The sequence below is a fragment of the Tachyglossus aculeatus genome, chromosome 7 (genome assembly GCF_015852505.1).
Source record: "Tachyglossus aculeatus isolate mTacAcu1 chromosome 7, mTacAcu1.pri, whole genome shotgun sequence".
NCBI classification, from domain to species: Eukaryota; Metazoa; Chordata; class Mammalia; order Monotremata; family Tachyglossidae; genus Tachyglossus; species Tachyglossus aculeatus.
Genome location: NC_052072.1, coordinates 14,849,639 through 14,867,167, shown reverse-complemented (window position 1 = coordinate 14,867,167; position 17,529 = coordinate 14,849,639). Strand labels below are relative to the sequence as shown.

General features: G+C 51.8%; 1 protein-coding gene across 2 annotated transcripts in view; it reads right to left on the bottom strand.

Moving 5' to 3' along the window:
- AHCYL1 (adenosylhomocysteinase like 1) overlaps positions 1-17,529 on the bottom strand; it is a 43,727-nt gene that overhangs the window by 7,686 nt on the left and 18,512 nt on the right. For both annotated transcript variants that reach the window (XM_038748816.1, XM_038748815.1), the window contains exons 2-9: positions 8,830-8,941; positions 6,899-7,042; positions 5,152-5,252; positions 4,764-4,866; positions 3,276-3,370; positions 2,391-2,497; positions 1,859-1,975; positions 1,597-1,660 (exon numbers count right to left, since the gene is read on the bottom strand). In XM_038748816.1, coding sequence (XP_038604744.1) covers positions 1,597-1,660; positions 1,859-1,975; positions 2,391-2,497; positions 3,276-3,370; positions 4,764-4,866; positions 5,152-5,252; positions 6,899-7,042; positions 8,830-8,941 — 843 coding nt within the window. The remainder of the gene's footprint in view (positions 1-1,596; positions 1,661-1,858; positions 1,976-2,390; positions 2,498-3,275; positions 3,371-4,763; positions 4,867-5,151; positions 5,253-6,898; positions 7,043-8,829; positions 8,942-17,529) is intronic.

Sequence of the window (17,529 nt, the reverse complement as noted above, 5' to 3'; positions counted from 1 at the left end):
ACAGGGAGAGAGGCATGGAAGAGAGAGATGTGTGTGATGGGGGGAGAGGGACAGAATGTGCGGGTGGGCTGCCAGAGGTCTGTCATGCCTAGAAGGGAGGGCCTTCCTCCCTCCCTCCCTCCCCTTCTTCCTCCCTCAGGAAAGAACCTGCTCCTGAGGACAGACAGGGCTCAGCCTGATCTCAGCCCGGGGGGCAGAAGCAGAAGCGGTAGCACGGCCGGCCGGAAGCAGAGGCATTCCAGCCGAGCCCACGGGGCCGGAGAGCCGTGCCTACGATAGTAAGGCGGGTTCCAGGCCTAGGCGGTCACCAGGCAGGAACTCAGGCAGGCTTGCAGGGCACTGAAACCAACAGCAGCTTCCAATCACTCAGCCTTCCCAGAGCCAGTTCACCAAGTACTGGTCACGTGAACTACCACAGTAGTCACTTGGTACTCTAGTGTATAAATTACATTTGGGTCTTTCCTTGCTCTGCAATCAGACTAAGCTAACGACAGGGACTGTCATCTTCTTTGGTCTGTGGCTGGTAGAGGGCTCCACACAGAGTGTGTGTGCAGAACAGACCGTTGGCTGTCCGGTAAGTTGGCCCCTCTGTTCTAGTGCCCAGCCCTCTCTTCCAGGTCCTTCCCGGGCCCAGGCATCTGCCAACCCACCCCTGGTAGGGACCCAGGCTATCACTTTGTTCTGGAAGGCAGGTGGCTGGCTTTGGGTTCCTCTGTGCCCACTGGATGTGTAGCCAGCATTCCAGATAAGACTAGCTCTCTAAGTTGGAGAGCCAGTACTCTACGCCTTCTTCTGTTCATTTCAAACTCGCTGGCCAAAATATAGGTGGGCACCACTGGCACTTGAGTGGAATTAGGGAAATGAGGCTGGGCTACTGTTCAAGAGCTGCTTGAGACTACAGCCTAGGAGTCAGAGGACCTGGGTTCTAATCCTGGCTCCACCAACGGCTTGCTGTGTGACCTTGAGTAGTCACTTTATTTCTGTGCCTCGGTTTCCGCAACTCTAAAATGGGGATTCAGTACCTGTTCTCCCTCCTAGAGGTGGGACAGGGACTGGGTCCAACATAATTAACCTGCACCTAACCCAGAGCTTAGAACAGTGTTTGACACATAGTAAGCACTTAAATACCATAAAAAAAAGGAGTTGGGTAACAGGTCACACTCCACTGATTCTCAATCAAGAATGAATGAAGTCAATTTCTCCCAGCCCCACGCCAATATCGTGGCCTGGAGTTGACAGTCTGCGCCAACTTGGGTCTGCTTGGGGTAGAGGCCCTGGCCACCGTGGAAGGTAAACACTGGCCCAGAAAAGAAGTGAAAACTCTGTCAGTAGTGCCGGACAGGCTCCGGACCACTCCCGGGTAGGACTGTCTCTATGTTGCCAACTTGGACTTCCCAAGCACTTAGTACAGTGCTCTGCACACAGTAAGCGCTCAATAAATACGAATTAATGAATGAATGAATTAGACCGGAATCTCTGCTGCACATGTGGCGGGTCCCGGCTCTGTCACTGGAAAGGAGAGCGATGGCAACTGTGAGGGAGGCAGGTGGGGACAACCCGCAAAGCAATGTCCCTGTCTCTCACTCACGGGCTTACCTCCCCATAGCCACACACTACCACTTGCTTCCCTCCAAACATCACGTCAGTGGTCCTCTTCAGGCTATGGAAAAGAGACGAGGGCTTGGATGGGGGCCGCATCCACGCCCCTGGGCGAGCTACGCTCCCAGACCCACCCGGCCCGAAGGAAAATGCCATATCGGAGCCCACAGTGCTCGCCTAAAAGCTAGGACCCTAGGGGCATGGACGATTACTCTGAGGTCCACCCGCAGAGGGCCGCCACTTGCAGGCTCCTACTCACCCATCCAAGATGGACTCTCGGCAGCAATACAGGTTATCAAACTTCTGTTTAGTAACAGAGTCATTGACGTTCATGGCTGGGACACACAGTTTCCCTGCCTTGGAGAGCTGGTACAATCTAGAAAGAGGAGAGTCCAAAAAAAGCCAGGTGACTGACAAGCAAAATGCCAACACTGCCCAATTTCCTTCCCCATCTCAACTCGTCTGCCTCCCCCATAGCCCGCTAGCTAAGTAAAAAACACCAACTCCTTGTCTTGCCCCTCTTACAGTGACGCACCATCACATCTATCAAGAGTGGTGCAGGGTTTGGCATTTCCCTGAACCCTGAAGAGCGCGAGGGAGATGACTTGATTGGGAATTGAGGAAAAACCACCCACCTCTCCTTGGAGACCATCCCAGCAGGCTGAAGTGGTTGGATACGTCACAAGTCCCAGGATAGGGGCTTGTGGGTAGCTGCTATGGGCTGCCCTACTCTGTCTGCCCCAGGAGAGATGACACCATCTGAAGCCTGGGTAAGTAGTCAGAGCCATTACCTGTGCACTCCAGTCACGCTCTCCTCCACAATGCCTCGGATCTTCTTAAACACATTTGGGTACTTCTTATAAACCCAGTGGGTTAAGTCTCCCCCATCATCCAGGATCTACAGAAGAGCCAGAATACTTCTATGGGCCTCCAGCTCGGCTAGAGCCAAAAGGAATTTTTAGCCCCATTTCTTCAGATGCCAGTCGAGTGAACCTTGCAGTGGTCTTTGCTGGTCTACAGCGGGAGAAAGCTTATGCACTGAAGATGCGTGCTGCAGCATTATTTTAATGGCATTTGTTAAGGGCTGATTATGTGCCAGGCACTGTACTAAGCGCTGGGGGTAAATATAAGTTAATCAGGTGGCAAGAAAATAGGTCTAGAGGAGTGATTTCCAAGGCTGGAATGCAGACTCCTAGCTCTGTTTCAGAGGTCTGCCAGAGAATGTTAGGTAAGAGATCACCCTGGATCTCAGTTCAGCTCCCACGTTTTCTCATTACAGGGAGGAAGCTGGCACTTCAACTGAAAAAAGAGTATCTGCAGCCAGAAGCCCAGAAAGGTCATTTCCTCCTAGGTCCCCCACGAAAGGACACGCCGACAGGCCACGCCCGCCCTTCCTACGCTCAGGCACCTTCCACGTCAGCAAGAGGGAAGACGTCTGCTCCTGCCAGGCAGCACCACCTTTGGGAAAAAGAAAACCCTCAGATTTTCCCATTAATTAGGCGGCTACAAAATGGCGGCAATGATCTGAAGGGGAAGGGTGAGGGAGAGAAAAGTCAGGAGGGAAACTCCATTGGCAGGAAGGGGAGGGAGGAAGAAAGGAAGGAAAGGAAGATTGTGGGTGAGGGTGGGAAGGAAGCCCTAGCGGGCAGCAGGGCTGGAGAGGAAGTTGTTCTTACCATGTTAGCCTGCCAGCCATCCATGCTGACACAGCGGTCGATGCACCACCAGAAATCATCTTCCGACTCTCCCTTCCAAGCAAACACTGCCACACCTTGAGATAAAAAGGTAGAATCCGTCAGCTCTTCTCCAGACTCTCAAGACCGTAAGCTCCTTGAAGGCAGGGATCATGTCTACCATCTCTGGTATTGTACTCTTCCAAGTGCTTAGTACAGTGCTCTGAACAGAGTAAGTGCTCAATAAGTGCCATTAATTGATGGATTCTCCTTCTTGACCAGAGGTCCCTAGGGAAGGCATGTGTTCAGGGCCTCAGGGCCTTCTGAAGATGTGCCCCTTGCAGGTTGCCAAAGGCCCAGCACCAATCCAGAAGGAACCAAGGAAAAGAGAGCACACGGATCCCATGCTGCAGCCTGGGGGTTTCGTTTGGAGGATGAGACGTTCCTTGCATAAGTGTTGCAGGGCCCTAAAGAAGGGTCTGCCTGGTTGGAAAATACTGTGGGAAACATGGGACTACATGAAGCCAAATGCGCGGAAACTTCCTATTGAACATCCCAGGCTGGCGCACACTGATGAATCGGGAAGAGCTCCAGGGACTGTCCTTCTGGGAACTTCCTGGAGAGAGGGACCAGGTGGGCTAAGATTCACCCCCTTCAATGCTATACTCTTTGACTGCCTCCATCACTTCACCCCAGCTGAGCCGAGAGACACCTCAGACTCCTCTCCCTCCCCAGAAAGTTGACCAGAAGCCTGGCTTGGGGGTCCTGCTGAGGCAGGGCAGAGGAAAGCAACTGAACAATCCATCAATCAAGTCAATCAATCAATGGTATTTATTGTGTGCTATGTGCAGAGCATTGTACTAAGCTCTTAGGAGAGTACAAAATAACAGAATTGACGGACATGTCCCCTGCCCGTAATGAGCTTATGGTCAATCACATTTATTGATTGGCCCTTCCTTCCTCTCCCCCTCGTCCTCCTCTCCATCCCCCCCATCTTACCTCCTTCCCTTCCCCACAGCACCTGTACATATGTATATGTTTGTACATATTTATTACTCTATTTATTTATTTATTTTACTTGTACATAGCTATTCTATTTATTTTACTTTGTTAGTATGTTTGGTTTTGTTTTCTGTCTCCCCCTTTTAGACTGTGAGCCCACTGTTGGGTAGGGACTGTCTCTATATGTTGCCAACTTGTACTTCCCAAGCGCTTAGTACAGTGCTCTGCACACAGTAAGCGCTCAATAAATACGATTGATTGATTGATTGAGCGTTGTGTGTAAAGCACTGTGCTAAGTGCTTGGAAGAATACAACATAAGAGTTGGAAGATGCATTCCCTATCCACAACGAGCTTATAGCCTTGAGAGAATACAGAGTTGGAAGACATGTTCCCTGCCCACAACGAACTTACAGTCCAAAGAGGGAGATGGACACTAATATAAATAAATTACAGATATCTGTATCTAAGTGCCGTGGGATCACACTTACCGGCTTCAGCCAGCGCCGCTGCGACCTCATTCTGGGTTGAGTAGATGTTGCAAGCAGACCAGCGACACTGGGCTCCCAGGGCACACAGGGTTTCAATCAATACCTGCAGTTTCAGAGAAGCCCAGGTGAGGACGGGGAGGCTGACGACAGGTGGAGGGAGCAGGGGAGGGTAGTCATACAAACCTTGGCGAAAAGCAACACCCACCAAAGCCGACGGGGCCATGTTCTAATCAGTTGGCACAATAAGACTACCCTGCCCTCTGGCGATGCTCTGGTGACAACTTCCCACTACCTAGGAAGTTATCGGAATTGGGAAGGAGCAGAAATCTGGAAAAGTGTGACCACCGCGCCAGCCCCGCCCCGAGGCCCGGCCCCTCCGGCCGCTCACCGCAGTCTGCGCCGTGATGTGCGTGCAGCCCACTATCTTAGCGCCGGCCAAGGGCTTCTCCCCCTGTGCACGTTTCCTGAGTGAAATCAGAGCAGACATGTCTGTGAAAGAACAGAGGGTTTGAGCTAGGTCTGAGCCCAGATCGAATCAGTCCCGTCCCAGCAACCTCTCAGGTCAGACTGACCCTTCCCACGGTGGGCCTGGAGACCAGCCCGGTTCATTCATTCATTCATTCATTCAATCGTATTTATTGAGCGCTTACTGTGTGCAGAGCACTGTACTAAGCACTTGGGAAGTACAAGTTGGGGGAAGTACAAGTTGGTTGACTTTGGGTAGCACCATGTTTCTTTCCCAATCCCCGGGAGGATCGAAGGCAGTAGGGGGAACCAGCAACGGGCCCGGGAGGAAACCCTTTTCCCGAGCAGGTCACCTTCCATTCCGCGAATTGCCTCGTTTCCTCCATCGCTCGCAGAGAAAGGATCTCGAGAGGCTGGGGATGGAGGAAGGAGAGCCCCACACCGAGCAGGCTGGTGGGAGGCTCTGGTCCTTCGTGGAAACGACAGCCCTGACTAACGTACAGTGAGTCAGACCAAGAAGAGAGACTTCACCCTCAGCGGAAGCCACTTGCTTCGACTTCTCCACGCTCTGTCTCAACCCATCCTGGAGCTGTGCCTGGCTCCCCATCTCCCTCCCCGCACAGCACACACCTGCAACGTGAAACCGACAAAAGGGTCACTCGGCACTTCGGGGACAGGGTGGGCTAGCGGGGAGCCGAGGTTTACCTGTTCAGGCTTCATAGGTTTTTCTGTTTCTGCAGCAGGGAGCACTCTAATGCACAGCAACCATTTCACCCCAATATCCACCCCAAAATTTCAGGCCCCCTGCCCCCCACCTTGGCTTCTGAAAAATTTGTCTTCAAAACTGGCAGCTGCGCTGTGGTCAAGAGACCATACCTCAAGAGTCACCTGCAGAGCTAGCAAGGGGTCCAGCAAACAGATGACCCTGTACAGTGGATGTCAGAGGTGGGTGGGGAGGAGACTTTTGGGAAGACAAAAAGGAACCTTTCTAAATGGGACTTCTGCCCACTGATGTTAGGAGGCGGGAGAGAGGGCAAGAGAAAAGGATCTGAGACTCCGGGGAAGGGCAGGAGAGGCTTCTCTCTCTGCCCCGGAAGCTATAGCACCTGCATGGTGAGAGCAGGCATGGATGAGCAAGAGAGGAGACAAAGATGTCAGGAGGCAGAAGCTGATTCCGGAACTAGCACACAGCAGTGGCACCTGTTAGCATCAAACACAGCGCAGTGTTCCCCTAAAGCAGGCTGGGGAGGGGCCTCCCAGGAGAGCTGCCTCCAAACTCTCCAGTGGTCGCAAACTATCAAATGGAAGGGGCCAAGTGGCACTGGCCATTCCAAGTGGTCTCTCCTGATGGATCACTGAGTTCCACGCTGGGTGCCTGCTGACAGCCCCAGCCCGGTGGGGCTCTGGCAGGGTCCAGTTTGGACTCCATGTGGCATCAGCCCCCCATCTTCAAACTCCCCCTACCTCCATCAGGCATATAAATACAAGGCCAGATGAATCCCATGGCTCTTCTGAGCCACCTGCCACATCCAGGAGCTGAGTTACTTGTGCCCTTTGGATCCCAGGCCCTCAATGGGAGGCAATGGGGGGAGCAGGGTCAGCAGGAAGGGGGTCATCTAGAGGTATGGCCCATGGGCTTCAGCTCCTGGTCCCGGTGACCACCCCTTTACCTTGTTCAGCAATCTCAATCTCCCGGCGCCCAAATTCTGCCTGCTTGATATTCTTCACGCAGAAGTTGCTGCTGCCCTTGGAGTTCGTCTGCTGCTTCTCTCGGGGGGAAACCTCATCATCAGAGCTGTCGGTATATGATGCGGCTAGACCAAGGAAGGAGAGAGAACACAGCCCCAAAACTCAGCATCCCGAAGTCAATCGTGGGCTGGTCTCCTCTGGGGCTCCCTTCCGAGGGCCAGCCCCTCTCGGTCACAACCAGCTACATTACAACTAGCCAATTCAATCACAGCAGAACACCCCCTCACTCTGGTTCCCTTTCTCTTGCAACCCAGTCCCTTTCACAAAATACCTGGTTCCCTCTCCCAGGGCTACTGCCAAGTCCCCTACTACCTACCTCAGACAGGCATCCACTCCCATTGTCCCACCAGGCAGGCAACATTCACTCCCACTTTTGATCGGGGCCTGGCCCTTCTCAAACCAGCCAATCCTACCGCAGAGTTCACCAAATCCCCTCGGCCTGCCAGGGTCCCCTTCAATCCACCCCAAACCTCCCTGTTCCTCACCTTGTCAGTGCCTCACTCACACCTTTGGCTATAGTAAAGGGCCCACGCCCTCAAGGAGCTTGCAATCTAACTCTTGCATCACCTGAACAGCCTTTCTACCAGCTCTGGGGCAACACCGCTCCCAACCTTCAAAGACCAACACCCCTGTGCCTGGGTTTCCTCCAGTCCTTATCCCTGGCCTGGCTGCCTCCCAGCCCCAGTGAACTCTGGTAAAGCTGAAAACTCCACCCAGACAGAGACCAGGTCATTTAGCATGGGGCGAAGCCTGCCAAAGGGCCTCAATAAATGAGAGCTGAATGACGAGATGACCAGTTCTAGGTGCCGTGCTCCCTCCTAATGAAGGTTCCCTGACTTTGAAGTAGCGAGGCTCCCCTCCTTTCCCATCCCAACCCCCTGCCCCCACCCCGACCCTCTAGGGGAGGAAAGGCTTAGGAAGTGAGCTAGCAGCCTGCACTATACCTCAGGAAAATAGGCCCCTATAATGGCAAGTGCTTCTAAGAAATCCACCCTGATTCAGGGGAGGGCAGGGGTAACATTTACATTCTCTAATCTGTAAACTAGTGGTGGGAAGAGAACACGTCTACCTAAACTGTTGCATTGTACTCTCCCAGATACTTAGTACAGTGCTCCACACATAGTAAGCACTCAAATACCATTGACTGAGTGGCAACCACCTTGTCTCTCCACATTAAATTGGCACTCCAAAGACACAAGGTCAACCAATCCTGTGCTCTCCCCCGGACCTCCCAATGAGGCAAAGCTTGAGAGGCGGGGCTCTTCTCTGGGTCCCCAGCCCCTCCCGAGCCCTGGCCCTCAGAGGACAGAAATAAAGCCTGTTTTCTTGGCCCTGTTCTTCCCCAACTGGGCAGGTCCAGGATTGGAGGGTAGAGCTGGGGGTGGGGCATCGAGGGCTAGTCCTACTCCTCCCAAAGGTCAGGTCCCCCCAGCAAGTCGTGGGAGCTCAACCAGGAGAGTCTGGTCTTCCTATTCTGCCAAAACAGGACCTGAGGAGGGAGGGAAAGACCCAGCAAGATGGTTGGGGGGCGTGCGGAATCTACTCTATTAAAAAACTGCCCTTGTTTGGAGGGACAGCTGAGCTGTTGGGTGAACTTTAACAGCCCAAATGCCACCCAGCATTTCCTCAAAATGGAGGGGTACCCAGGGATGGGCACAGCTCAGCATCACCGGTGCCATCGGGAAGCTGGGAGCAGAGGTTCAGGGTGGGCAGGGGGGACAAAAGCCTCCCCAGCAAGGGGTCCATTGGCCAAGATCCCAGTCCTCAGCCATTCCTCATCGGCCTCTGGCCCCAGGCATCATGGCCAATCCGTGGACCCCCAGGGGCGAGCCAGAGTGGGACCTTTGCCTACCTGAACTGTAGCTGTCGGTGGACGACTGAGAGATGGAGCGAGACAGGGACCTCCGGCCGGTCTTAGTGGGAAACTTGGAGAACTCCTGCATGTCATCAGCAAACTGGATTTGCTGTGGAAACAACACAGAGGAGAGGCTGGACAGTCAGACTCCCAACTCTGGGAAGGGACCCTCCACCAGCAGCCTGCTGGAACAGTCCCTGGCTGCCGGAGTGGCAGAAGCGGGGCTGTTGGCTGTTCCTTGCTTATTCATTAAGGCAGCAAGTGGGATTCTCTAGGAGCGCTTCCCGCTGCGGTCTCAGCTAAACCGGCCAACTGGGCGGCTGAATGCCAGTGAGAGAACAGGCCCCCAGAAGCCAACAAACAAAGCAAAACATGTAGACAGGTGTCAAAATCATCAGAACAAATAGAATTAAAGTTATATGCACATCATTAACAAAATAAATAGAATAGTAAATATGTACAAGTAAAATAGAGTAATAAATCTGTACAAATATATACAAGCGTGTGAGGAGGCGAAGGAGGTAGGGCCGGAGGGATGGGGAAGAGGAAAGGAAAAAGGGGGCTCAGTCTGGGAAGGCCTCCTGGAGGAGGTGAGCTTTGAAGGGAGCAAAAGAGCTAGTTTGGCGGATGTGGGGAGGGAGGGCATTCCAGGTCAGGGATAGGTCGTGGGCCGGGGATCAATGCGGGACAAGTGAGAACGAGGCACAGTGAGGAGGTTAGCGGCAGAGGAGCGGAGGGTGTGGGCTGGGCTGTAGAAGGACAGAAGGGAGGCGAGGTAGGAGGGGGCGAGGTGATGGAGAGCCTTGAAGCCGAGTGAGGAGTTTTTGCTTGATTCATAGGTTGACAGGCAACCACTGGAGATTTTTGAGGAGGAGAGTAACATGCCCAGAGCGTTTCTAAACAAAGATGATCCGGGCAGCAGAGTGAAGTATAGACTGAAGTCGGAAGAGACAGGAGGATGGGAGATCAGAGAGGAGGCTGATGCAGTAATCCAGTCGGGATACAATGAGAGATTAAACCAGCAAGGTAGCGGTTTGGATGGAGAGGATCAACAGCACCTCTGTGCACAGAGCACTGTAAGAAACACTTGGTAGAATACTCTAGAATTAGTTGTTGGGTAGGAACCGTCTATATGTTGTCGACTTGTACTTCCCAGGTGCTTAGTACAGTGCTCTGCACACAGTAAACACGCAATAAATACAACTGAATGAATGAATGAAAGAAAGCTTGTCATTTCACAGAAGGGTCATGCTAACCTTTGATTCTGAAGCCCAGATTTTAATTTTCAAGCAACTTCGGGCTGAAGGCAGGGATGCATTTCAGAAATTCTTTTCAAGGAACCTGCAGATGAGCATTTGCCCTTGTGGATAGAGGGGCCCAAGCGTGGGTGTCACATGACTTGGGCGGGCAGAGGAGCTAAGTCTATTCAAGACTTGTTAATGGCAGCTTTTAGGTGGTGTTTTTCACACATAGCTATTATTTTAGGTGGGAAAAAAAAATAGCCAAGTCCAGGGACCCTCCCAGCTATTCTGCATCACCAACCTGCTCCCTGTCCTAGAGTCTACGCCCCCTCCCTTATTCATCTTTTCACAGGGGTCTGAGCCTGCTCCTAGTCCCCACCCACAGCTGGAGAGAAGGCAAGCTTTATGGTTGCAAAAAGAACCACACAAAACAACAACAAAAAGGGGAGATTCTTTTTTCAAGCTAGAAACTTGTTTCTTTAGCAACCGGGAGCTGAAATAGCCACCGTAATCCCTGGCCAGGAATTAACAGAGCTCATCAGGAACCCTGGAGTTTAGCAAATCTGCCCCGTCTAAAAATACTAAGACGGCACCACAAGCAGTTTTACTACCCAAGAGAGTTGCCCCCACCCAACAAAGCCCCACAGAACGGGTCCCTCTGCAGCTAGAGTTGCAGGGAGAAGTTCTTGAGCCGGAACCGATGAGGACCCACTCAGTGGTTACTCTTTGCTTCCCTGACTCAGGTAAGCCGGAACTAGTGGGGGCTCTCACTAAAGTGTTACTCAATCACCTTGCTCCCTCCTACCTCACCTCATTATGGTCCTACTACAATCCAGCCCACACACTTCGCTCCTGTAATGCTAACCTTCTCACCATACCTCAATCTCGTCTATCTCACCGCCGGCCTCTCGCCCAGGTCCTGATTGTGTCCTGGAATGCCCTCCCTTCTCATATCCAACTGACAATGACTCTCCCCACCTTCAAAGCCTTATTTTGAAGACACATCTCCTCCAAGAGGCCTTCCCTGACTTTGCATTCCTTTCCTCTTCTCCCACTCCCTTCTGTGTTGCCCTCTCTGACTCCCTTTATTCCTCCTCCCACCCAGCCCAACAGCACTTATGTACACATTCGTAACTTATTTATTTGTACTGACATCTGTCTTTTGCTCTAGACTGTAAGCTCACTGCAGGTGAGCTTCCCCAACGGCTCCCCCTTTTAGACTGTGAGCCCACTGTTGGGTAGGGACTGTCTCTATATGTTGCCAACTTGTACTTCCCAAGCGCTTAGTACAGTGCTCTGCACACAGTAAGCGCTCAGTAAATACGATTGATTGATTGATTGCAGGCAGGGAATGTGTCTGTTTATTGTATTGTATTCTCCTAAGTGCTTAGTACAGTGCTCTGCACATGGTAAGCGCTCAATAAATACGACTGACTGATTCTTTGTTTTCCTGACTCGGGTGAGCTGAACTAGCAGGGACCCTTCTCAGCCCTGACTCAGATGGGCACCTACCTGTGCCTTGGTTTGTTCTTGGATGTCCCCCACAGTGCCTGGCTGACAGGGGGCTCTTGGTGGTGTTGAGTGACCATCAGCCCAGCAGCTTAAACCAGAGTTGGCTGAATCGAACTGCCTCAGACTGGTTGTCCCCTACCTTCAGGCGATAAAGAAGCACTGGCCAGAAGCCACCTTTGGGGGTCACAGGCTTTTGGTCTGGTGGGACTGGCCCTCCAGACTGGCTCTCCTTGGTGGGTGGCAGACCCAGCACTCGAGAGCTAAATACGGTCACTTGGGACAAAGAACAAGGGCTGAAAGTGGCCCAGAACCCATTCCGGCCTGGTCGCTAACTGCTGCTTAATCAGGCGGGTGCACTTTTGTGCTTGTTTTCCTCCAAACCCATTACTGCTGACCTCTGAAGCGAAACGGTTCAGAGACCACCTCTGGCCAAAGGGGCTTAAACACTGTGGGACAACCTATTTTTTTATGAACTGGTTCTCTAGCACCAAACACCAGCCAATAAACAGACTCGCTGTGTGCCCCTGCCTTGGGCTAATGGATCAGCTGACCAAGGATAGGATAGAGCAGCTTCTTCCCCAACGGCTGGAGACCATACAGTTCCCTTTTACTGGCTGGGACCAGAATTCTCAAATCAGTGCCGCCTGGGGCAGCACCTAAGGGTGGCTATCTCTGGTTTGGTCTCTTGGGAGAGGGGTGATGGGACCTGGAGGAAGGCACTGGGATCTTAGAATGGAAGGGCCAAGATGACCGGAGAAGAAGTTGGAAGAGCCTCCCAAAGGAACAGGAAATCAAATCTGATGTGATCCCAAAATGAATTCAAGGGATTTCTCAATGAGAAAGGCAAGTTGCAGGTGGTGGGGGAGGTTGAAGGAAGCTACCAGCTTCAAGAGGTGTGGAACAGTAGCTTATAACTGTGGTTTTTGTGAAGTACTTAATATGTGTCAAGCACTGTTCTAAGCACTGGGAGAGATACAAGATAACCAGGTCAAGACACAGTCCCTGTCCAACCAAAGGATTCACAATCTAAGGAGGGTGAACAGGCACTGAATCCCCAATTTACAGATGAGGTAACTGAGGCCCAGAAGAGAAGTGACTTGCCCAAGATCAGACAGCAGACAAGTAGCGGAGCTGGGATTAGAACCCAGGTCCTTTGGCTCCCACGCCCATGCTCTTTTCACAAGACCACACTGCTTATCCACAGGGATAAGCTACCTCTCTCCCCTCAAGCCTGCAGCTCCACTCGATTGCGTTCAGAAGAAATGATCCAGGTATACCCAAGAGGTATTCCCAAGCTGCCGAACCACATCTTGTATTCTATTATTTTGTTAATATGTTTTGTTCTGTTGTCTGTCTCCCCCTTCCAGACTGTGAGCCCGCTGTTGGGTAGGGACCGTCTCTATATGTTGCCAACTTGGACTTCCCAAGCGCTTAGTACAGTGCTCTGCACACAGTAAGTGCTCAATAAATACGATTGAATGAATGAATGAATCCTGCCCTTTTAGTCGCTCCCTCTAGTTCTGAAGCAGAGATAACCCAAACACATGCAGCGTTTGGAACCGGATGGGTCTTCTTGCTTTCCTCCCAAGTCCTAGATTTCACGGACGTCCCGATCGCTCTCTTTCCTTCCTCCTTGTCCTGGTCCCCCGGGTCCTCCCCTCCCCTTTCTCCAGGGCATCTCTTCGGACTGCCAGAGGGGAAAAGACAGACGAGAGAAAAGGGCTTCTGAAAAGAGTGCAGACTCGTTGGCACAATCATGATGAGCAATGGCTCTTTTCAGCCAGGTTGGGGAGTCGTCCAACTCCCCAGAAGCGTTCTGAGTAGCAGTTGTTGGCCGCTCCTTGGGCCAAGAGCTGCAAAAGCACCTGGGGTGACTCATCTGGAGGTTCAGGGAAGGGAAGTACAGCGCCTTCGGCAGGTCTGGGCTGCTCACGCCCCCACCTCAGCCCTCTCCCCTGCCCCCGATTTCAGAAGCAGATGGGGCCTGGATGAGTTCTGGAAGAAGGGGGCTGACTAATCACAGCACGGCCTCCACCTCTCACGGCCCACGTCTCCACGGTTACAGGACACGGGACACGCAGCGAGCACAGGTTCTGGCTTCCAACAGAGCTCAATCTGATCCACCCGGGTTGGCTGGAGGAAGGAGTGGAATGAAACCCAAAGCCTTGGGGGGCTTGTCGGCCCTCTGCCCTTCCCTGCACGTAAGACTCGGGTTTAATGCTCGTCTACTGATTCCTCACAAGTGAGCGGTGAAGATCAGGGCCCGATAAGGTGATCCAGACCCTGACCTCCTAAAGGTGGCCACTTGTAGTTTGAAGGAAAAGAAAACAGTGCCAGACACTGCAAACATCACATCAATAAATAGCGTTTATTGAGTGCTTATTATTAATAACATCACTAATAATGATGGCGGTGATGATAATAATAATAACTGGATTCCAAGCACTGTACTAAGCGCTGGGGTAGATATGAGAAATTCAGGTTGGATATAGTGCCTGTCCCAACCAGGGTTCACATTCTAAATAAGAGGGAGAACAGGTATTGACTTCCTATTTTACAGGCACAGAAAAGTTAAATGACTTACCCAAGGTCACACAGGAGGCAAGTGGCAGAGCGGTATTAGAACTCAGGCCCTCTGACTCCCAGGCTCTTTCCACCAGGCCATGCTGTTTCTCATCCTGCATCCAGAGCACTGTACTAATCACTTGGGGAAGTACAATTCAACAGACCCCTAGAGGAAAGCTGAGCTCTAAAGTGCTCTAGATTGTAAGCTTGTTGTGGGCAGGGAAAGTATCTAACACCTCTGATATACTGTACTCTCCCAAGGGCTTCATACAGTGCTCTGCACACACTAAGCTCTCAATAAATACAATCAATTGATTAATTGAGCTGGTAGACATGATCCCTGCCCACAAAGAGCTTAAAGTCAAACATGATGACACAATACGGGGCAGCCTTTTAGCGTGCACAATGTGGTTGGCACTGTGGGTGCTGCCTTTGTCTTTTCAGCCACAAACACACTCTTAGGTGTATTTCACTGCCAGGGGTGCCTTCAAATGTGAGGGACACACACACACACACACACACACACACACATATGACGACAAAAACTAGACAAGAATTTCACGCCAAGAGCCTAAGCTCAGGGAATTCTGGGATTTTCTCTTTCAAAAAGATGAGAACTTGCCAGCTGCCCAAATCCACAGCAAGGCCATTCCCACTGTGGGAGGGAGGAGGTGGGGAGGGGAGTAGGGAAGAATAGAGAGTACTTTGCTAGGCGCTTGGGAAGTACAGCTTTACCTCCCTTGCCCACAAGGAGCTTGCACTCTAAAGGGGGAAATTAATAGGTATAAGTTCATAAGTTCTAGAGTTGGCTGATGGGTTTAAATGATGCTGAGAAATTAATCGGGGAAGACTTATTGGAGGAGGTGCTCACTGTGTCCACTGAACTCTAGTTCGCTGCTGACCTCTTTCCCACACCCTTCCTCTCCATATTCGCCAGACTACCTTCAAGGTCTTAAGGTCCCATCCCCACCAAGAGCCCTCTTTCCCCAACTCCCTCCCCCATCTGTGTCATCTCTGCCCTTGGAGCCTTACCCCCTTGGGCGGCTGGTATTCACTCTACCCTCAGCCCCACAGCACTTATGTACACATGCATAATTTATCTATATTAATGTCTGTCTCTCTCTAGACTAAGTTCACTGTGGACAGCAATCCTGTCTACCAACTCTGTTGCATTGTAATCTCCCAAGCGTTTAGTACAGTGCTCTCCGCACAGTAAGCGTTAATAAATACCATTGATAGATTGATTTGAGATGGCATTTTTGGAGGGTTTTGAATAGAGAGAACTGTGGTCTGCCAGATTTGGGGTAGGGCTGAAGGCAGGGAGAGTCACACTGCGGGTACAGCGGCAGGAAAATCAAGAACAAGGGAAGGCTAGAAGACTGGCTTTGGAGGAGTGACGAGAGTGAGCTGAGGAACAGTGAGTGGAGAGAGCAGATTGGTTTGAGAGAGTGAGAGCCTGGAAGCAGACCGGGAGGAGGTTTTGTTTGACGTGGAGACACAGGAAACTGGGGACAGTTGAGGAGGGGAGAGATGTGGGTCAAGTGACGGTTAAACAGGGTGATTCGTGAGGCTGCGTAGGGTATGGATTGGAGTGGGGGGAAGTTGGAGGCAGGGAGACCAGCGAGGAGGAGGATGCAACAGCTTCTCTGCGACAGGACCACAGCTCGTACCCATGGTGTGAGCCAACTGGGTGGAGAGGGAGGGAGAGATCTGGGAGATGTTGCGTAAGAACCTGCGGGATTTGACAGTAGTCTGAAAGTGACAGTAGAAAGGCATTGACGAGTTGAGGTTGTGGGCTTCTGGGACAGGGAGGGAGATAAGAATAATAATAATAATAATGGCATTTATTAAGCGCTTACTATGTGCAAAGCACTGTTCTAAGCGCTAGATGGTGTTATTGACTGGGAGAGGGAAGAATGGGCTTAGGGAAAAAGATGAGGAGCTCTGTTTTCATTCATTCAATCAACCGTATTTAATGACCGCTTACTATGTGCACACCACTGTACTAAGCACCTGGGAGAGCACAACAGACGCATCCCCTGCCCACAACGAGCTTACAGTCTAGAGTGTAGACTGTTCGCTTTAGACATGTTGAGTTGGAGCCTAGCAGACATGGCTTTCGATCCACTGACTTCTGGGTTATGGACTCAGCCCAGGGTCCACGGACTACAAGGTCCACAGGTAGCAAGCGCTGTGGAACCCCATGCCTCACCTTCACCAGCTTCTCCGCCTTGGCCAGGCCCCAGAAAATGCCCAATTGGCAGTGGAAGAGTGACATCTCTTGCAGATCCCACTCAACCAAACCAAGCAGACAGTTCTTGCCCCAGATCTGCGCTTCCAGAAGCCAACCTCTCTCCTCCAACGTGGGGTTTTAGTGGTAGCCCAGGGGAGGGTGTCCCGTGGCAGTCAGGGGAGGAAAGATATGAGGTCAGGGCTTGCTAGGGGCCGAGGGAGGCAACCCTCCGGGTGACTTCTTGGATGAGAGGAGAAGAACTGGATTGGAGCTTTGGGGAGGAAGTTCTTTCTCTCCCCTGGCCCAGCCTCTCTGATCTCACCCACAAGCTTGGCTATGGACTAGAGGTCCTAGGACTCCCCCGCTATCTCCCAGTTCACACGGCTTGGGGCTGGACGGAAGCCATGAAGCAGCCAGCCAATTGCCCGGGCAGCCTGAGCTGGGCCACTGAGAGACAAAGGCACAGTGATGGGTGAATCTTGGAAAGGGTTTCTCCTACGTGCAGGCACCTGGCCCCCGGTGGCAAAATAGCCCGGCGGGCGCCATGCCCGAGATCAACAGGACGGAAACTACAGCACACCCCAGGCCTTTAGTAAAGGGTCAGTTCAAGGACGAGACCAGACGCAACTCAACGTTAAGACAAATGGGATTTTAAGGGTTACTCTTTAACCACGGCGGTAATTGTTCCAGCATCCAAGACCGACTGGAGCAAAGTTGAGAGTTTCAGTGATTCTTTGTGCTTGGGGCCGCGCTGGAAATAGGGGCGACCCAAGCAGAGAGAACACAGAAGTCAGAACCCGGATTGCACTCCAGTTCTGCCCCGGGCCTGCTGTATGGCCTTGGTAAGTCCTTAGCCTCTCTGGGCCTCAGTTCCTCAGCTGTAAAATGGGGATAAGACATCTGTTCTCCCTCCCTCTTCAATTGTGAGTCCCACGTGAGATGGGGTCTGGCTCTCACCTAAATGTCTTGTATCTCCAAAAGCACTTAACACAGTGCTCAATGAATACTTACTACTATTATTATTAAGTTGCATTCCCTCGAGAACAGAAGAACATCAAGTTGACTGGTTTTTTTAACAGCTCTAGGAAATTTAAAATCTTTTATCCTGCACAGTGGGAAACACTTTTGTTATGATAGTTGTTACAT